Source organism: Eschrichtius robustus, chromosome 5 (genome assembly GCF_028021215.1).
Source record: "Eschrichtius robustus isolate mEscRob2 chromosome 5, mEscRob2.pri, whole genome shotgun sequence".
NCBI classification, from domain to species: Eukaryota; Metazoa; Chordata; class Mammalia; order Artiodactyla; family Eschrichtiidae; genus Eschrichtius; species Eschrichtius robustus.
Genome location: NC_090828.1, coordinates 5,012,732 through 5,034,266, shown reverse-complemented (window position 1 = coordinate 5,034,266; position 21,535 = coordinate 5,012,732). Strand labels below are relative to the sequence as shown.

General features: G+C 47.7%; 1 protein-coding gene across 4 annotated transcripts in view; it reads left to right on the top strand.

Moving 5' to 3' along the window:
• The window catches only part of AGAP1 (ArfGAP with GTPase domain, ankyrin repeat and PH domain 1), a 543,380-nt gene that overhangs the window by 222,572 nt on the left and 299,273 nt on the right, over window positions 1–21,535 (top strand). For all 4 annotated transcript variants that reach the window (XM_068544179.1, XM_068544178.1, XM_068544180.1 and 1 more), the window contains exon 6: window positions 1,959–2,093. In XM_068544179.1, coding sequence (XP_068400280.1) covers window positions 1,959–2,093 — 135 coding nt within the window. The remainder of the gene's footprint in view (window positions 1–1,958; window positions 2,094–21,535) is intronic.

Genomic DNA, 21,535 nt, shown 5'->3' with positions numbered 1-21,535 from the left:
CCGGGGAAGGAGGGACTGGGGGATTACGGGGTCAGGATAAATCTGAAGCTGGATTCATGCTCTGTGGTGTATATTTTCTAGTTTATACCAAAGCACTGGAAAATTCTGGGTTTCTAACTTTTTTTCTCCTGTTTTCTTAAAAGATGTTTACACCTTAAAAAAAAAAAAACTTCTTTTCCTTAAGTGTTATGAAATCCAAGTCAGATTTCTTATTCTGTAAGATAAGAAGACAGGACGAGATACTGTTTGAAGAAATCCCTCTAACAGGCCCTGCCAGGGAATGTTCTGGAACATCTATTTGAGGTGGCTCCGGTCATTGTCAGGGGAAGGGTCCTGAATCATAGTTAGTTTCCCTAGAAGTGATTCAGAACTATCGGTTAAACCTATTCCATGGGGCTAGGAAAAAAAGAAAAAATAGGGAGTAAGGAAAAGAGAAAGAGGGGAAAAAATCAATGATTCCCTCAAGATGTCCCTTTTGTTTACTTCTTCCAGAAATTGGAGTGCCTCCTGCACTTCCTGTGCAACAGCAAACATTTAAAAGGTTGTCACTGTCTTGTGTGACTTACACTGCTTGCTGTTCCCCGGACTAGTACAGAAAATCCCGTTGGCGGGTTTTTGGCTAGAGAGTCGTTGAGTGTTTCCTGTAACTCAGCAGCTTTCACGCCCTCGGGGAAAATTCCGCGTCAGGAGCAGCCCCTGTAAAGTGTGTGTTGTCGCGGGGTAGCACGCCGGCCGGGACGTCTCAGCCCGCCCTCTGGTCCTGTGTGCGGGGCGTGTGGGGGCCCCCCAGTTACTCAGTAGTAACAGAATGAACGGGGAGGGGGAGGGGGCCTCGTGGATGCGGAGCTGAAAAAAAGAAAGGGGCTGCATTTCTTTTTATTAGGAGACTAGTGGCTGGTGCCTGACATGTGTTTCGCGGCTCAGATGCCCCCATCTGTACACAGGTCCTGAAGGAGGTGGGGGGTGTCTCCCACCCGAGCCATCTTTTTTTTTTTTTTTTTTTTTGATGTGGACCACTTTTAAAGTCTTTATTGAGTTTGCTACAGTATTGCTTCTATTTTATGTTCTGGTTTTTTTTGGCCCCGAGGCATGTGGGATCTCAGCTCCCCGACCAGGGATCGAACCCGCACCCCCTGCCTTGGAAGGCGAAGTCCCAACCACTGGACCACCTGGGAAGTCCCCCACCCGAGCCATCTGTTAAGAGCCAACGTGGTTCGCACACTAGTCTGCGACACCCCCTCCAGTGCCCCAGGCCCCCTCCCACTCCTGCCTCGCCCTTGGGTCCCCCTTAAATGCTAGGCGCTCTGCCGCCCCCTGCCCCAGGCACCCTCCCCCACCCGCCACCTGCTGCAGGTGTGGCTTCTCTGACCCCTGCCCTGTGACCCAGCTCCTACCGTACGTCCCATCCTACACCCATCGTCCTTCCTCGTTTCTGTTTTACTTATTTCCTGCCTCCCTCCCCAGCTGACCTAATGTCCCCTCTTTGAGAGCACAGATTTTTGTCCCTCTTGTTCCCTGAGGGGCATCCCTGTGCCTAGAACAGGGCCAGGCACCCAACAGGGCTCCATGAGCATGTGTCCAGCGGGCAGATGGAGGGCGTGTGTTTCCCGGGTGCCGTGTGCCCCCGAGAAGGTCACCGCACGTAGTGACCGTGTGGTTTTCCTTGTTGAAGCCTTTTCCTCTGGAGCCACATTTAACTCTTACCCTTCCCTTCTGGTCTTTGGGGACATTCTTTTATTTCATATTCAGAAGCAGGATCCTCTTAAACAGCTGATCGTTGTGGTGTCTGGGATGATTATTTTGGGGATAAACGATGTTTTGAAAACTCCAGGTCCTGAAAAGAATCCCAGCAGTGCCGAGCGTGGGGCAGGTTTTGAACTCCTGGGGGCCGTGAGTGGCGGGACGTCCCCCGGCCGCTCGTGGTCACCATGTCGCCGCTTCTTGTCGGTCTGTTGCAGATGCTATCAGCTCCACCAACCCGCGGGTCATCGACGACGCCAGGGCGCGGAAGCTCTCCAGCGACCTCAAGAGGTGCACGTACTACGAGACGTGCGCCACGTACGGGCTGAACGTGGAGAGGGTCTTCCAGGACGGTAAGTACTCAAGCTGTGCATGCAGCATCCATTCACCTCACAGCGGTCACTGGTCCACGCGGATGACGTGACCCCGAGCGCTGCCTACGAGGAGGGGACCCTCAGCCCCGGGTCGCCTTCAGGGGATGCACTGAGCACCCACCCTAGAACAGTCCTGTGTGTACCGTTGGTGACCTCTTTGTGCACAGGATGAAGCACTTCTCAAGTGGTTATTTATGCACAGGGCGTGTCAGACGTACACACGCATCATTTCTGCCTCACTGGAGATGCTCGCTCTTTATTCAGCCCCATTTAAAAGAAAAAGGTTTAAATATTTCATGTTAGGTTTGGAGGAGAGTAAGCAGAAAGGAGAGAGAGTCACGTTTGGCCGGAAGTAACTACGCCTTAGGACCGGTGGCTGGGCGTGAGCGCCAGCATTTGGGAATTGTGTCCTGTCTTTGCCTCCTTCCTGACCCCTCACCTCCAGGACAGCCAGCCCTCAGGCGGGAAATTCTCCTGGCGGAGCAGAGGTTCCCCCCGTACGCAACTGTGATGGCAGACGTCAGGCCGGGAGGGCGGGGGAGACAGCGGGTGGGGATGAGCGGGAGGTGGGGGTGGGTCTGTAGCAGGGAAGGTGGTCTCTGGTCTGGTGGGGTCGGGGAGGGTCTGGGGTAGGTTAGCATCAAAGACCCGGGAGAAGGATCCTCCCAGCAGAGGATTCTGTTTCTGATGGGAGTCGTGGGGCATAAATTCTAGGCCCCCTCCTCTTGTGGGTTAATCTGTTTTGGACCTACCTCTGCATCCCCAGCTCTGTGCCGGGGCTTGCTGGGGGCTGAGCAGGGCAGCCAGGCTGGGTCTGCTTGGAGGCTGCCCTTGCTCCTGGGGTCGTGGAGGCCTTGCCCTGGGGAGACGGTTAATGCCAGGAGGAGCAGTAATGATGCGGTGCTCCCAGCACTTCCCCAAACCGGGCAGGTTATGCTCTTTTTTAAAATGTCCAAACGAGCTTTCAGAGGAAATTATAGGAATTCCACACTCTCGCCATTTTACTAAATTTCAAAGATTGTGTCCATTTTTTAACTTTGCATTTTCTTCCACTTTCCTTAGCAGCCAGTTCCTTTTCCAAGCTGGCCATCTCTTTCCTCTTACCCGCCTCCCAGATAATTACCAGCCTTTTCTGTTTTTCAGCACATTTATCCTATTTAGTCCCTGTACGCCACATTCCTGACTACCTCTCCCAGCTCAGGGGTCTGCCGAGAACAGCCCCCAGTCCCCAGGGCTCTGCGTCCCCTTTGTCCTTCACCGCACATTTACGTGGGCCTCCTCGGGCCCTGCCCACCCATGCTGGGCAGCAGACCCCACTTGAAAGCCATTCAGGGCCAGTATCTGCAGCTCCTTGAACGTTAGTGTCACCGTGAAGAATGATGCAGGGAAGCGTGTGGGGCGCTCCCGAGGGGTGGGCTCCAGCGGGCAAGGTCGCCGTGTGCCCCGAATAGTGGAAACCCCGGTGATGGTTAAAGCGGAGTATTAACAGATGAAAGGTCTCCAGACTAGGGCCCAGGGGCCTAATCTGGCCAACAGCCTGTTTCTATAAACAGACTTTTCTGTTTACAGGCTGCGGGAGGGGTGGGCTGGGCTGCTCTTGGGTGTTGCCGCAGAGTTGAGTGGTTCCAGCGGGACCTTTTGGCCAAGAAAGCCTGACATACTCTGTGGCCTTTTACAGAAAGCCTGCCCATCCCTGACGTAGAGGATCGGCATTTAGTTGCATGGATGAGTTTCTTCTCCACAGTGATTGCTTTCCTTGTGCGTTGATGGAGGTTTCCAAATGTGAACTTTCCATAAATAAATGAACTCGTCTTACACATAGTAAATTAACTAGTACTCGGGGATGACAAGTTACGGAGCTTCCCTGCCCAGCGTCCAGAGTATCCGAGGCAGTGGGCAGGCGCCAGTGTGCTGGGGGCACTTCTCTGTCATCCTCGAGCTGGAAGCTGGCAAGGGGAGCGCGAGGAGGAAGGACCTTTCCAAAAGTCATTGGTTAAAATACCAGTGTTTCCTTGCTGTGACAACTCCTCAGTGATTCCACCGGTGAACCATATGAAACTCGAAGTGTGAGTTCTCACAGCCTTGCGAGATTTCCAGAACATTTTGTTATTATTTTAGAAACGATACATTCCCGTTGAGTATTTGGATTGTACAAAGTCTGCAAAGGGAATAACATCCATGATACTGCAACGTCTGTGACTATTGTGATTTTATTCTTAAAATATTTTTATTTACATGAAGGTTAAGTTTCTAAAATAAAATTGGGGTTACTCTGCATATTTTATGTGGTAATTAGACGGTAAACATTTTTATTTGTTAATCGTAGAGTCTTGAATTGTTAGTGGTAAAAGTAGTGGTTAACCGAATAGGGAATATACTCAGTACTTGGAAATCATTAGCAATAACCATTCATTTTAATCTTCAAGGGAAGAAAAAAAAAAAAAAAAAAAAAACTTGGAAGGTTTCTAGCTAAAGAACTCAGGGCTCAGAAAAGTCACGTAGCTTGACCAAAGGTACTCGCGTGGATTGGACCCCAGTCCTGGGAGCCGGGAGCCTAGAGCCTTAACCGTTTTGTCGTTAAAACAGAGCATCTGGGTCTTGCCCACATACCTGGGGCAGGCTGGGGGCAGGGTACACGTTCACTGCACAGGTTCACTGCCCACTCACGGACTCGGTTTATCTGGATTTCTTTTTTGACTTCAGGGCTTCCGCTATGCCCTAGGGCTTACTTTTATTTGTGTACTTTTTATATCTTTGCATGGTAGAAAAAATTTTTAAAAAGCATGTGACTTCTGTGTAACCATTAGCTTATCGATCAAAGAAGCATCCGGACCTGGTGTGTTACCCCAGCTCCGACCTCCACCTGCTCCTGCAGGCCGAGCTCCCGATCAGCTGGCTGCCCAGCTTTACTTTGTAAGAGACCAGGGACCTTAGTCTTTGCTTCTTTAACTGTCCTAAAACAGAAGACAGAATGTGAAAGTAATGGAGAAACAGGATGGTTTTGCTGGTGTAGTTGTCACATATCTCCTGGAAGGTGATTCAGGAGGGAGGTTCTCTGTTAGCTTCTCGAGGAAGGAAGTGAAGTAGGTTGGTTGTTGCGTTCGTTCGTTCATTCCCTTAGTTGAGCACCAGCCTTCCTCATGCCTGGAAGCACAGTCAGGGCCCCTGTCTTGGTGAAGTGAAAGTCCAGCAGGGAAGATAAACTTAGAACAGTCACCCAGAAATGCAGGCGGCATCTTGCCTGGGGGCGGAGAAGAGGTAGTGCCGGACTAGGGTGCTTTCCGTCGCCCCTGCTCGACAGCCTGGGGTCACCCTCTGCTTCTTAGTTTGTGTAGCTTGTGGGGCAGAAAGATCTGGCCCGCACAGGGGGTTCCTGTACGCCAGATTCACCTTTTGAGAATTAATACACTCACTGCTTTTTACTTGATCTGGGCAGCTGAATCTGGCTTGGGGCCTGCTTACCCATCTCTTTGTCTGGGTTCCCAGAAGGGCCCTACAGGGCATTCTGAGGCCCCTGTGGGCTGCCAGGGGCCCACCCCATGTCTCTCAGTCCCATTCTGTGCTGCTTGGTTTGCCCCTGGCCATGTTTGGGAGAGGAACTGCAGGTTGTTGTATTTTTAATATTACAGTGATTTCTGTGTTTGGCATTCAGTTTTTTGAAAGTCCCTGGTCATTTGTCCAGATTAGGGCCTGGATACATGCAGAAACAGGATTGCAGCAAATAAAGTTCATTCTCGGCAGGTGTCGTTTCTCTGGTGCTGTAATTTTTTTTTTTTCTTTTCTTTTTTTTAAGAAGAAAAGTGTCACTTTCTATAAAGGAACCAGGTCTGAGTGGCCAGAGCCCTTGCAGTGAGCACGTCTTTCATGGCGTTCTAGTTCAGCCTCTGGGCAGGTAAAGGAAGGTGGCATTGCTGGTGGGAGTTTTCAAGCGAGACGTTCAGTGATAACCTAAAATAAAGACCACTTATTGACAAAAGTAAATTCTTCCCTCAGAAGACCAAGCAGGGCTTAAAGGTAGTGAAAAGTCATTGGTGTGGGTGGTGCAAGTGCCCCTTGGAGGGTTACATGCGCCATCTTGGGAGCAAGAAAGTCTTCACGACAGAGCAGACATGATTTTAGTTTACTGGGGTTGGGTTTTGGAGATTGTGGATTTTAGTCACTCTTTGAACACTTTTAAATATCTCACCTTATATCGGGTGTCCGTGTTTGTAACTTGTCTTGCCGAGAGTGACAGTGGTGTGTAATGGACATGGGATGAGCATAGAGATTTGTGTCACAGAACAGTTATCTTAGCCTAGGGAGGGGGGAGGATCCGTTGTTTTGTTTGTTTTGGCGTTTTGTGGAAGAGAGCTGATGGACCCCTGAGGTTTCAGCGGTATATTTTATAATTTTTAAACTATGGCATCTGGCTTGCATATTTTAAAGATCTCTGATACCTAAAGAAGAGTGGCTTCCCTTTATACAGAATGCGAAGTAGAACCAGCTGGTGGTACAGAACACCATTTTGCCTTTCCCTTATCTCAGCTGCTTTATGCCCTTCCCCTCCCTCCTTCCCTCCCCCCCCGCTCCCTCCCCCGCCCCCAGAATGAGTTGATGTAGATTTATATGAATCGTAAACAGTATTGTTTTATATATAGGATGTTCTGTTTTTCCTCCCAGCATCAGTTGTACGCAGAATTTAATGTTCTTGCACATACATTCTAAAGTTGTAGTCATTTGTTAAATCCTAATTCAAAGCATTCTATTATACACGTTAAGGCATACTCCCCACTAAAGGTTTAACTTCTTAAGCTTGTATTCATTGAACAGTAGGAAACCTACCTGCAAAATTTTGCTCTGACAATAATTGGTGGACCAGCTCAAGATCCATATAGACCAAGATGTAGATAAATTGCAGATTGCCATCCTGCTTAATTCTCCCCAAGGCTGCTGGATTTTGTCACTGGGTTGTTTGTCAGGGATAGTTTAGTGATCTCAGGTGGGAGACGTTTTGTTCTAGGATGGATCTGCTTTATTAAAAGAAACAATTTAGTTTTAGGTGCATGTGGTTGGAAAAGCTGGGCGATAGCGTTTGAAGGTCTCTGTCTGCCTATTGCTAGACCTTCTGCTTACTGGGGCTTCTCCTCCAGTTGTCCTGGGGGTGGGCATTTATCTATAGCAGTCCCCGTCCTAGGAAGATTCGTGTCAGTCTTTTGACACCATCACCCAGCTCTTTCTTTTTTTTTTTTTTTAATTGGGGTATAGTTGCTTTACAGTGTTATGTTAGTTTCTGCTGTACAATGAAGTGAATCAGCTATATGTATACATACATCCCCATATCCCCTCCGTCTTGGACCTCCCTCCCACCCCGCCTCCCCATCCCACCCATCTGAGTCACCACAGAGCACCTAGCTGAGTTCCCTGCGCTATACAGTAGGTTCCCCTTAGCTATCTGTTTTACACATAGTAGTGTATATATGTCAATCCCAATCTCCCAATTCATCCCACCCCAGCTCTTCAGATTTGTGCTGCAGTCAACATTCTGGAAGGCGCTTTCGTAGAAGCTGTTCTACTTGGGCTTCACGCCTGCCAGGGGTCGGCTCCCTCATGCCGATGCCTGAGCCCCGAGAGATTGCCGACCTGCCCAGGGTCCTGTGGCACCGCACACAGCCTCAGTTTGCTTTCCAGCCTTTGCTTCCAAAGACTGAAACCCTGATGTACAGAGAATCGCCTTTCACATGAAACATCTGCAGCTGCTTGGCCCTAATTACAGGAGTGTCCAGTACAAGGGTCGCTGTATTAATGAGCCCAGTTTGTGCAACCTCATTGCATGTGTTAGGGCATCATTAAGTGTAAGCAGTCTTCTGGGCTTTTCTCCCCAGTGTGGCATCATCTGGCACCGTTTTGTCTTGCTTACATCACAGTCTTCTGTTCGTCCTGTTGAGGGATGTGTCAGGCCTATTCCGTTCTTTCCTGGCACCAGCTTAATTTTCACCGGCGGGGTGGCCTCTTTTGTTATTTGTAGTGTTAATGTTGTTTTTCTCCTTTTTTTATGATGTTAGAGATTAGATTGGAGCCAATTTACTGTTTTATATATATATATATATATATTTTTTTTTTCTTTTCCAAAAGAGTACTTTCAAAGATAAGCTTTTTCATGTTCAGAAGCAAGCCATGTGTGTCCATTTGGCATTTAATATATATTGAAAAGGTGAACTAATTAAGTCGTTAAGTGTCATTAAGTATCTGTTAACATGTACTTTCCTTTGTCATTTGTAGTAACGACGAATGTTTATATCGCAGCGTAAGGGCTTATGATGTGAGGTCGTAGATCTTATGAGCCCTGATTTGTGGTTGGGAGCCATGTTCTCTGAGGGGTTGGCTTCCTAAAGTCACATCGTACGGCTGGTGTCAGGCCCGCGTGTCCATTTTCCGTTTTCACTGCACCTCTGTGCCCATCACCGTCACTGCTCCCACACCCACCCCGCCCACTCTCACTGCCCTCTTTGCAGTGGAAAGTTGTATGTGCAGGACTTCCTGGGACAGATGGTTGGTTAGTGTGTATTAGGATGGGGCAAAAAAGGTTCAGCTGCTTAAATTACACTTTTTAAAGGGGTTTACTGGTTTAAAACTTCCCAAGCACAGAGATGACGTGAAAAAAGTTACCTGCCTAAGTCTTACGTAGCACTCACGTGGTGGTGCCAAGGTGGGGGACAAAAGAAAAGGAAAACAGTCATCAGGTTCCTCTCAAGTTAACTAGTGAAGTCTTACAAGGCGGTCTTGACCCTGGTTTTGCGGCTGCCCTGATGTCATCATTAGCCACAGGTGTCTTTGGCTGTCACTGCCTGGTAGCTTTTAACGTGGTCTCATTTCCTGGAAATTAGAATCTGCGAGTTGTTTCCAAAAGAGCCATACCTGGCCCATCGCAGATCATCTCTCACCAAACGGAAAATATCCCCAGCACTAAGTAGACTTTTGATTGAGCCTGTGAGTGGAGGGGGCGTGGGTGGAGTGATTAAGGATATGTAGGCTTGGGGAGGTGGTTCTCCTTGTTCTGTAACCCTCGTTTATGTCTGGGTGAGAAAGTGTGTAAATGATTTATACTAACTATTTTTATGAAACATGACATTGTCAATACCGCTTATATATGCATTTTCAAATGCAGTGAATTTCTTAACCAGGGAAGCTTTCTCTGTAACAGGGTTAAATCACAAATCGAAGTAATGAATGAATGCCAGAAGTAAAATAGCAACACTTGGTGTAGTAAACTGTATTCTCAGAGGTAACAAAAACAAAAGCAAAATAGAAGAACTTTTGAGTTACTTTACTGTTTTTAGAAAAAACTCTTTGAGCTCAAAAGTTCTTAGGGGTGGGAAGTTTTCAACACATGTGTTCCAGATGAGCCCGGTGCGTCTGGCACGTGATCTGTAACCAGATCTTCCCAACACGGTGACCAGGTGGGGAGTGTGTCAAGGTGGGACCTGTGACTGGCCTGCACCGAGCAATCCGGGCTAAGAGGTGATGAACCTTGAATAACTCGAGTGTTTTAAAGCATGATTATTGTCACCAGTATGAAATCAGCTCGTTCCTTATTTGGAGTCTCTTTGCGTAGAAGTTGCCCTCTTTAAGAATTTATCTCCCATCATGTTCAGTGGACCCAGAGGTCCACTGATAATTCCTTTTAAAGAGGAAGTATCTCCCTGGAATATTGACTGATTTGCTTAAAATCACTTCTCCAAAATGACAATTTTTAGGTAGGGGGGAATTTCTAAATTATCAGTGTGGCTCGTACTCCACAGACTGCAGCTACTGGCCTTAACGATACGGAATCAGGTGTGAAATGATAATTCTTAAACTAGTTTCTGATATGGGTAGAAGGAACCATTACAAGGAGAGGCATTTTAATTCTTTAAAAAAATAACATAGAAGTCATCTGAAAATCTTTATCAAGAGTGATGATATTATAAACAGCGAGAGACAGTAAGCCATCTTTTATCTCATGGTGTCGTGGAATGTTGTGTTGATAGAGGCTTGGATCTTTTCTGGCAGTTTCTTACCCTGAGTCTGGACTTGTCATGCTGTGCTTCCCTTGGGAGCATTGAGTGGGTCCCAGTGTTCGTGTAAGTGCACAGAAATGCCTGAGTTAACTCTCACACTACCAACACGAGGCCATTAAACACACTATTAGTAAATGGGCTGTGTTTTGATTTTCACGTTAAGAGCCTATCTTTTGCTCAGAGAATTAATTTTATCAATGCCATAGAAAATGGTTCTTTTAATACTTTGCCGCACTGTGGCATCAGAGCTGTGTTTTGCCCCAGGATTCCTCTTAATGACTTTAGCCAGCTTGAATTAGCTTGATGTATCATTAATGCATACAAATGGCTTTTATTTTTGTTCATAATCTGTTCATAATGCCACGGCATTCTGCTCTTTCTAATGTTTTTAAGATGATTAAACGGTGATGTATTTTTTGACCTATTTAACCCTCCACAGAGTCTCTGATCAAAAGAATATGAAGATGTTACTTAACTAGGATAGTCAGAAGTTGTTACGATCTGTAGCTGATGTTTCCAAGTTATTTTGAAGTCTTCTATTTATTTTATAACATTTTTTTCCCTCATAGAACATGGACATAGCCAGATTTTTTTTTTATTGAAGTGTAGCTGATTTACAACGTTGTTTAATTTCTGCAAAGTGATTCAGTTATATATGTGTTCAGTTATATATATATATATTCAGTTATGTGTATATGTTTACACACACACACACTTTTCTTTATATTCTTTTCCATTGTGGTTTATCATAGGATATTGAATATAGTTCCCTGTGCTCTACGGAAGGACCTTGTTGTTTATCTATTTTGTATATAATAGCTCACATCTGCTAATCCCAACTCCCACTCCATCCCTCCCCCCACCGCCCTCCCCCTTGGCAACCACAAGTCTGTTTTCTGACATAGCCAGATTTTGAGTAACCTGTACTCACTGAGGAACTGCCCACTACCCACTAGGTTAGCAGCACCAAATTGGTCCAGTTCATGAAAGACAAAGTAATCCTCAAAAGAGGTTGACTTTTAGTTAGTTGTGAGATGCTTTGATACGAGAAAGCGTAGCTTCTCTCTGTGGACTGGGTGTTTTTTACATGCTGCTTGCCAGGTGAACCTGGCCAGACACTGGCTCCAAGAGTGAGTGGGGGAGCCAGGCTTGGAGCAGATGGTGGGCCCCCCAAAGACCGGGCTCTGGAGTCTGGGGTTAGTTTGTGTATTTAGTGGAGAGCCATTGGAAATTTTGTGAAGAGGGGAAGGATGCATTAACACCTTTATCGATGATCGTCCCTGATTTGGGGAAAAGTAAACTGTGAAAAGTGGATTGTAAGTTTGTCTACAAGAGACACGGATATAAAAACTTTGATAAGTAAGTTGGGTTTTGTGAGACTTGCCAAAGAAAAGAGAGAGGTGATTTTTAAAGGTTATGAAATATGAAAATAAATACCACCTGGAAGACCACCACCCACTGGCTATTATCATTAAGGCCTGGGAAGGGGGGTTGTACATGGAAGCCCACGTGTTTGAAAAAATGGATTCTCGGGCATGCTGATGTCTTACAACCTTTTGCACAAAAATACTTTTTCTGCAAAATAGTTTCTAATTTTTGCACTGCATTCGTTGAGTGACTGTGACAACTTTTTGACCCAGTCCTCTATTAGACATTTTGTGACCCCCTCCCTCCATTTATTTATTGTTTCAGAATTAGTGCTTCAGTGGTTGGCTCTTTGCCTAAAGCTGCATCTCCATCCTTTATCATTTCTTTGGGACAAACCTCCAGACGTGAGACTGCTGCTCAGCGACTTGCATAGCTTTAAAGCTTTTGGTCCCTGTGGTTTGATAGCCTTAACCTTCTGGGGAACCCTGTATCAGCTCAGGTTGCCTGCGGCAGGCGTCCTTTTCCTGCACTCAGGCCACCCTGGATATTTTCATTTTTAAAAGTGCTTATTGTTTATAGACAGAAAATAGTCATAACTTCTAGTTTTTTCCAAGTATTACTTTCAGTAGGTCTGTCCCTTAATAAAAAAAAAAAGCTCATTTGTTAGGAGGTAGCAGCCAGTTTCTTGGCTGGGATGACACGTGGGGAGCAGGGGGTCCTTGCTGCTCCCACAGACATGCCCTCTCGGGGCTGTGCCAGGTGGGTTCTCTGAGCACCCAGCTCCCCAGAGGGCAGCCGGGCCCAGAGCCCGGTCCCCAGACCCGTGCAGAGCTGTGACTTCAGCAGCTGGATGTCGGAAGTGCAGTGTTCCCTCAGACTTTCTCACCAGCGCTGCCTGTGTCACCGTGGAGACAGACCCCCGGTGTGAAGTGACTTCGAGGGAAGCAGAGGGCACACCCAGGTCCTTGGGTTTGGACCTGCCCCTCATTTCCTTGCAGGGACGGGGCTGCAGAGCAGGGCAGCCGCGGGGCAGGTCCCTGGGCTGCCATTCTGGGTCCTCCTCCTGGGGCTGGGCCTGGAACTTCATCTCGACCCATGTTTCCCAGATGCTCGAAGCACATCCTCCCTTTGGGGGAACATAAAACTCTTACTTCATTATCAAAAGCGTCTGAAATGTCAAAATTTGCAAACCCACACGAGTCACTGCTGTGAACACGGAAGAAAGAAAACATAAGCATGTGCTCTTTTCACACCGTGTCGTGGGCACCTGTGTCCGCCGCCGGGAGCACAGGTGGTGCTGCCTGATTTTCTGTCTCTGCAGGTCCCCCAGGTGCTGCCGTGTTCAGTCACATGCCCTTCAGTGGGCGCACGTGGGACCTGCAAGCCTGTACTTAAATATGTGATTAATAAACAGCAGTCAGCCCTAAAAGAAAAGAGAACCTAAGGCGTGTTCGTCGGGAGTCGTCTGGCCAACTACCGTGTCACCTGGCCCCAGGTGCCACCCCCTTAGAAGGCTGGGCGGCTCTTTCCCTTGTGCGTGTCTCTGTCTGCAGGGGACGCTGCGACCCGACCCTGGCCAGCTGTGCTCCACGTGCAGCCATAGTTCAAGGAGGAATGTTTTGTCTGTGAACTTTGTCACTTCGGGAAACTCCCTCATATTTAACTTGCTGTGTAAACCAAATGAAAAAATACTGAGCGCCAGTGCAGTCGCCTAGATGTTAGGGAGTGCTCCCATCCGTGCACCAGGATTTCATTATTAAGTGAAATACCCAGGTGTCTTCTGCATTTAAATTCATTTCTTGCCTGACCTGCAGGCTTGTAAAATTTCACGTCAGGAAGGACCTGAGACGCTGTCCCGCTCAACCGCTAGCTTTACCGACGAGCAGGCAGGGCCCCTGGGGCCGGTTCCGCCAGGGAGCTAGCTTAGTCGCAAAGCAGAAGCTGGAAATTTGATCTGCGTCTCTTGCCTGCACAGTTCTACCTTTGTCCTGAAAATGTTATACTCAAAAACCGCTGATTACATTTGAAACCTGGTAGTGAACGAAAATGCTCCTTTAAGCGATCATTATTTTTAATACAGCGTAGGCCATTTCACCAGTGAGGGATCTTGGCTTAGGTGCAGCGCTGTAATTATAAATTATAATATTTCGGATAAACTGTGTAATAAAAACACATTCACACAGACTGTTTTCTTTACGTGATAGAATATGTGGGTAGTAGAACGAGATCTGTGACAGGATCTCTGAGATTCAATGAAAATATAGCAAAGGAAAGTACTCAATTTTGTAGTTTAGTAAGATGCCACTAGGGGGCATCGGAAGAGCTCGTAAGGATGATTCCCACATATTTTTAACTTTTGCTGTCACTGTGCAGAATACAGACGTAATAAAACTAACACACTGGTTTAAGAGGCTGTTTAGACCTGTAGTAAGATACACTCCATAAAGTGTGTGAAGTTACTGGATCAACAGTGCACGAACGCAGAAGTGAAGTTTCATTCACTCGTTGGAATGGGGAGGAGAATAAAATAAAAAAAAGAGGAAATGATGTCGTCTGTGGCTAAAGGGACCCAAATCCCCTTTTCCTAATTTTGCCTCTCGTGTAACTTTAGAGAAGAATCAACGAAAGTTTGGCAAACGATATGCTTATTTTTTAACACAGTATAAAATGGATTTATTTAGTCTGCCATTCTCTTTCAACAGAAGCCACCAAGAGTTCCGTCGGCCTGAGTGACAGCCCAGGCTCCCCACTTTAGGGTCTGCACCCTTGATCGGAAGGCAGGTGGAGCACAGGCCGCTCTCTCACCAGCGCCCGGGCGAAGCAGGTGTCCGGGGTGGAGCCCCGGCCATCAGCTTCCCTGCCCAGCTGTTGCCTCTCCCTGTTTTGGGGAGACTGTGGGCTCTTCGTGCTGCCTGGTAGTTAGTGATGAAACAGACGACAGTCAGACTGACATTCCCGGGCAGAGTGGATCAGTCTGGGGAAACACAGGTGTTCTTTTCTGCACAGGTGAGCACCATTACTGACAGGTGGTCAGGTGCCAAATGGTTGGTTTATAGGCACCTGAAGTGTCGAGGGCCCTTCCGGAGAACTGGCAGGTGTTGCCTCTTCTGTGAACCAGCAGTGGGCTGGGGGCACGCAGGAGAGGAAAGAGCCTCTGATAGAGACTGCGTTTGTCTTGGGCGAATCTTTTAGTTTCTCGAGATGGTGGTGGTTTGTTTTCCTTTGTTTTGTTTTGTTCTGTTAGTTCTTTTCCCCCTAAGGCGGATAGCTTCTCCCTGTTACTTTCCAGTTATTTGTATTTTGCTTTCACCCTTTATTTTCTCCCACTGTATAATTTCCATTAGACACTGTCGCATCTCAGCTCAGAAGATTTTCAATTTCTTTATTTGGAAAATGGGGCTAATTACACGTTTGGTACTTCCAGTGAGAAGTATATCAAGTCACAGGCTCTTCTATATAGATTTTTTTTAATCGGTTATTTACAAATGGAGTGTTTAGAATTTATAAGAAAATATAATTTGGAGAGTTCTACAATTTTCAGTCCTTGGAATAGTGGGAACAGGGCAGAATATTTTGAGCAAGAAGAGAAGTTAGGTAGAAGTGGGGTAAATTCATCCAAATGAGGCGTAAGAGCCCCTCTGGGAGGGCAGCTTTCACAGACTTTCTTTTAGAGCCAGAGACTGTTTTACCAGCCCCTGCAAATGAGAGCATTAGAGGGAGGGCGTGTGGAGGTGGGGCAGTGGCCCAAGTTGCAGGTATTTCCACTGAATTCAATACACACTTTCTGCATTAAACCGCTCACAAGGCACCAGGGTGGGTCCACAGGCCCTGCAGACAGTGAGCCTGGCTCCGTAGCGAGCTGGGGATGCACACACGCTCAAGGGTCGGCGGGCGGTTGACAGTGTCCTGGGAACCCTCGTATTCTGAGCGGGGGCTACAGGGGGCCAGGCTCCAGCTCAGCCAGAGCAGCCGGCTGAATCTTTCCTTGTTGGCATTGCCTGATGAAGTTCTTCTGGAAGAAGAAGAGCCGCTGCTAGAGGACAGGTTGAAGAATAGTGATGTCATAAATACATCCCTGATGATGGAATATCCTCAACGAATGTCCCGATGAATCAAGTAATTCAAGATAAATGTGGGTGAACATGCGCATAAAATCAGATTCGAAACTGTGAGCAGGGGCTCTTTTCCTGGACACCTTGCTTTCCCCGGGCGTCTCCCTCCTCGGGGCCCTTTAGGAGTGCCCGTCCTTGGTTGTGCAAGGGCGTCTCCCTCCTTTGTCTCCTGCCCTTTCTCCCTAAATGGTCCCTAGAGAAATGCAGTTAGTTGGGCAGGTCACACTGTTGTGTGCTACAGGGACAGTTAGGAGGCCGTTGAAGAAATGAGATGACAGAGGAGATCATTCAGCGTGATATGTCATTAACTTACTTGTTATAAATATGATGGGTGAAATAAGGAGGGAGAGTGGAAAAGAGCCAATCCCATGAGTAAGACTCAGGTGCACCTGCCCCCGCCCACCTGGCCAGGTAGCAGTGGGGAAGCGGAGCTCATGGTTCTGTAGTTTTGCTGGTGGTCAGCGTGCATGAAGCCCAGGCTCCCTGAGCGAGTCCCGCACTGGGGGCGGGCATGTGTCCCTCGGCTGCACCCTTTCCATGGGGTTTTGCTTTTCAGAGTCCTGGTACACATCCATTTCCTCGAAGATACACATGTATATTTCATGTGTTATCTGTTTCTGTATATTTAAACGTTCATGTTGTTCCTGATTAGGATAACACTTGTTTGTAAAAATACAGAAAACTGTTAACAAAGCCAATTAAAATCACCTGTGATCCCACCGCCTCGTGATAAACATTGTATGTCCATCTAGTCAGTCTAGCCATTCAATACTTTTAAGACAAAATTGGCATTTTATTCTATATCCTTGTTAATAACCTGCTTTAAAAAGACCTGGGAATAGTTTCTACGTTGTTTAATTTCCAGTGTCTTTATGACTTCACAGCATTCCTTTCTATGCTGGCATCTGCCAACCTGGATTCACCAACCCTGGAGACAGAAGGCTGGTCTGGAGACTCACCTTCTCTAGATCCTTTCCCTAAATATCTCGAGTGCCCCCCTCCTGCTCACAGCATCTTAGGTTCTGACCATTTAGATCAGGCACCATCAGCTGTGACGTTCCCAGCCCTGCCTGGGAGAGGTGCTTGCGGGGGGCGGGGGGGAGGTCCGGGTGGGCAGCTGCATCTCCCGCTGCCTGTGTGCATGAGACATTAGCCTGTCGGGACCCCCCTCCTGCATCTCTGATCACCAGTGAACTGTGGTTACAAATGGGTCTCCAGGTAGGTAGACTGGAAGAAGAGAGTCTGTCTCTTTGGTGTGTAGATTCCTCTTGGGAAATAAAGGAATCGATACCATTAAATACATTGGACAAAAATTATAAAGGACCAGATAGGCTCATTTTATGGACCCCTTTCTTTCTGACAAATGACCAAAACTAAGCCGCATTTTATAAAGATCCATTCCTAAATCTCATGTATTCATTTTCCCAAATACAAATCCTTCTAAAAAAAATTAAAAGCTTAAATTGAAGGACAAGTGGTCATTTCAGAATTTTATTAAAACTAATTAGAAAAGCTGGTGGATGTGGGGAAAAAGTATGCCTTTGGTGGACTTCCCTCATCAGTGTTAGGAACATGGTGCTTTAAGTGACAGGTTCCAAAGCTGAGGAATCTCTGAGCCACAGCCTGAGATGGTGTGGTTGGCGGAAGAATGGTCCCCCCGAAGATTTGCACGTCCTAATCCCTGGAACCTGTGGATATACCTTAAGAGGCAAAAAGGGTTTTACAGGTGTGGTTAAGTATCTTCAGATGGAGCTCGTGGATGTTCTGGTTGGGCCCTGAAAGCAGTTGCATTTATCCTTGTAAGGGGGAGGCACGGATTTGAGCGCATTCGCAGGGGAGGTTACGTGACAATGGAGCGGAGGGAGTTGAAGGCGGAGTGAGTGATGCAGCCACAAGCCAAGGAACGCCAGCGGCCACCAGAAGCTGGGGAAGCAAGAAACAGGTTCTCCTTTGAGCCTCTGGAGAGAGCACAGCCCTACCAGCACCTTGATTTCAGCCAAGTAATACAGATGTTGGACTCTCGACCTCCATAACTGTGAGAGAACATGTTTCTGCTGATTCCAAGCCGTCTGTTCTGCGGGGATTTGCTAGGACAGCCCTAGGAAGCTCCTGCAGACAGAAAGGGGCCGGGTGATTCGAAAAGGCAGGAGGAAACTCCGTGTCTCAGCTGTGCCTGCCGTGGTGATGCAGGAGCCTGGGAAAGGGGCCTGAGGGAGCTGCCCGGAGCTCAGATGCCCACCAGGCACGTGCAAACCTGGAAGCAGAGGCACCACCAGGATCCTGTGTCCACGACACGGCTTCCTACCGCCAGGAGGACGTGGGGCTCGTGAAGAGCGTGACAAGGACAGGAGTGGCTTTAAGTGGGGTTGAGGGTGAGAAGGCAGGACTCTGATGGGTGGAGCGGGTGACCGCGTGCTCGCCGGTGACCAGAGGCAGCAGAGAGCTCTGGTCTGCTGTCTGGTCTTCCCAGGGGGGTGATCCCAGCCTGCAGGGGCCCGAGCAGGCTCAGGCCGGGGTGGGGTGGTCAGACTGCTGGCGTTTTTCAGCAGTTCCGGTCCCCGAAATCAGGGCTACTTATCTTAATTCTTGCTTCCCACTCCTTGCCCTACTCCACCCTTCCGTCTCTCACCGACTCGCCAGTGACCTTCTTGCCTAAATCCAGTGGTCACTTTCAGCGCTCATCCCTCCTTCACCCGTTGACCTTTCCTTCTGTGACACCTGCCACCCCTCCCCAGCCTCTTTCGTCGATGGAACGTACTGAGACCCCCATCCTCAGCCACTGAATCTTCTCTCTCTTCAGTCCACAGCCCAAATCCATTCCATTGATTCAACTATATAGTTTATGCCCAAGAAGCTGCATTGGTACTTCTGCCAGGCAGCTGTGAGAAATGGTGCCGAGACCTGCCATTGGCATTGGCCCCTGTTGACCTCCATCAGCGTTGATTGAGTGCAGCGTGTGTATGTCTGCACCCTCGCTGCGTGACACTGGATTCTTGTCCGTCGCCTGGAGGTGCCACAGTAACCCCAGGTCCACGTGACACTGACCAGCCACAGTGGGTCCTAGCCAGAAGCTACACGTTCATCCTTAGCAGTGCCTGGCAGTTGATATGTCCCAACTAGCCTTTTCAGAACAGGAAAAGGCATGCTTGAAACTGTGCAGCTGATTTGGGAGTTTGTAGACGATTAGAAAAGTATTTGAGTATGAGTCCAGGGTTCAGAATATTTTCCTTTTTTAGCTTTATTACATTTTGTATTTTATTGTTCAGCCCTTCTGCCTGTTTCAAAATAAGTGTGATGGGAATTAAAGCGGATTCATCCAGGGTTTAGAAAACAAACCACAGAACTCTGGTGGAATTATTGAACTATTCTATTTAGAAGGTGGTTGAAGTAAATGGAACATCTCAAAGCCCAGATGTTTCCTATAACTTTGCTAACGATGAGACAGGCTGAGCCGTCACTAATGACACGAGACACCGAAAAACTCCGATTTCTCTCGACGAACTTCCTGCTTAATCCCGTAAAGACAGCTGTTATTGAATCGCTACCCGCCGATAGGCTTGGGAATTCAACAGATAGTGAATCGTAATCTCCGATGTTCCCGAGTCAGTTACCAAGAAACCATCGCCCCTGGGTAGCCCGGGGATGGATGCTGGGCTGGACCACAGAACACTGGGCTCCATCTTCATCTTCCCGCCGTACGTGACGATTCAGCGTCTCACTTCCTCAGCTTACCCACCTGTGGAGTTGGGACATTATTCCCATTATTGCTTCCCTGTAGGGGTGACCAAAATAACTGAAATGTATCTGTGGCTAGCTTGGAGGATTTTGAAAAAGAATATCTACCTAACGTAGAAGTAGCGGAAGGCCTCCCAGAGATGCGAGCTGGTCCCGCTCTGCCCTCAGGGAGGTCTCAGAGCCCTTCTGGGGTTGGCGCTTGTGCCTCACCCGTCCAGGAAAGGTGTTGAGACGGCTCTGTCCAGTTCCATCTGGATGTAGGCCAAAATGCACTGAGTCTCCTGTAAACACCTCTCCCCCTCTGTGTTCTGGACGCAGTTTAACTCACCATAAATTTTAGATCTTTTAAATAACACTGACTCATTCATTAAAAAAGGGTTCTTGAGGACCTGTTAAGTGAATTGCTCGGTTAGTCACATTCTCCCCTATTAAAGGGGTGCGGTGGCAGGGGGAGGGGCGTCTCTCTGGGTAACCACAGTGTATCTACTAATTAACTGAGTCCCCCTGGTTGCCTTTCTTTTCCTCACACCTAAAAAAATGAATTCCTTCTTGAAAATATTACCAGAATTCACTGAAGAGTTTTTTCTTTCTGCTTAAGATGACTACCCCTTTATCCCACCTGCTGGTCATTTCCACCAGTCTCTTTTTTTCTAGGATCCTTAGCAAAAATAGCATCAAGAGATAGTACGTAGTCACTAGTTACTACTTGAACGAAAGCTAAATTTCTTAGTCTTGCCCATTCTGATATATTCTGCAATTAAACATCCAGACCTTTGAGCTTCTTTGTATTAAGTTTTGAAAAGGAAATTCAAATAATAGATACCTTTTGTCAGGATGTTACAGACATCCCCCGCCCCTGAATGTGGCATATGTCTAATTAAGAACCCACGGCTGGAAAAATCCACAAAACAACACCACATCCACAACTGCTTTTAAGGATCCTTAGTACTGTTACCTCCTCTTTTGGATGAGGAGACAGGTGTCTGCGGACGGAAGGCCTGTAACTAAAGTGTAAATGGTACGGCTGAGACGTGGACGCACGTCTCTCCTGTTTTCAGAAAGGACGGTGTCTGCAGGATCTCGTGCTCCCCTCGAAACATCGCCACAAAACTCTCCCACATCAGCGTGGATTTGGGCACGAGAAGTAGGCGATGGGAAAATGCGAATAAGAAATCACAACCTTTGTGTGTACAGCCTAAAAAATTGCTGATAGTAAAGCGAGCAGCGATTGAGAAATGTAGCATTTAAAATGGAAATAACGCCAGGGCTGGAAGTGGAGCCCGGTGTAAATGCAGTAATTAAAATAGTTGTCAGGTGGCTCCCAATTACCTTTGCTCCAGCAAGCCGCCTTTATCTTTATGGCGGTGCTTGGGTTCCAGTCAGAGCTTTCCAATGAACTTATTTTGGTATTTTCGGTGAAGTCTCAGAAAACAGATGGTTCTAAAGTAATTACCGTTTTTCATCTTGTGAAAGAGAATTAAGATGAGAGAGATGCGTGGGCAGCGGGAGGGAAACGCTAATGAGATGCTCTGAATCCTGGGCTGGTCCATTCATCCCTCCATTCGCTCAGGTCCCCTGGGCTGGTCCCTGGGCCACAAAAACAAGGCCACCTGCACCTCGATAAGGGTACAGTTCAAATGTACGCGTCAGTAGGGAAGATTTAGAGCTTCCTTCTGAGATTCGAATTTGATTTTTCCTGGAAAGGATTCCCTTCCTGTCAGTTCTGGGAACAGTCGAGGGGAAGTTCAAGTAGTTGTGATAAAAATAAGACGGCGGGTAGAATGCAGTGCTGGGCAGGGCGTTGGAGGCTGTGTAGTCGGCCAGCAGCCTCGTGGGGCAAAGGAAGAGATTCAGATGGCGGTGTGGGAGCCCCAGGCCGTGCCCGGTGTGCGCGCACGGACCGGTGATGACAGAGATGGACCAGCTCCCAAACTGTAATCGGCCACCGTTGGGCACCAAGTAGTGGGGAGGGTTGCCCTCAGTGGGAGAAGATTTGCATTGATGTCGCCTTCATCTGAGCCCCGATGGCTGAAATAACTGCCTTGAGAGCATGTTAAACCAGCAGAGATAAGATTTTTACCAGGAGAAAAATCAAAGCTGTTCTCCACAGTCACGGATGTAATGGCATTCTTCCCCCTGAAACAGGAAGAACAGCATCTTCAGGGCGAGT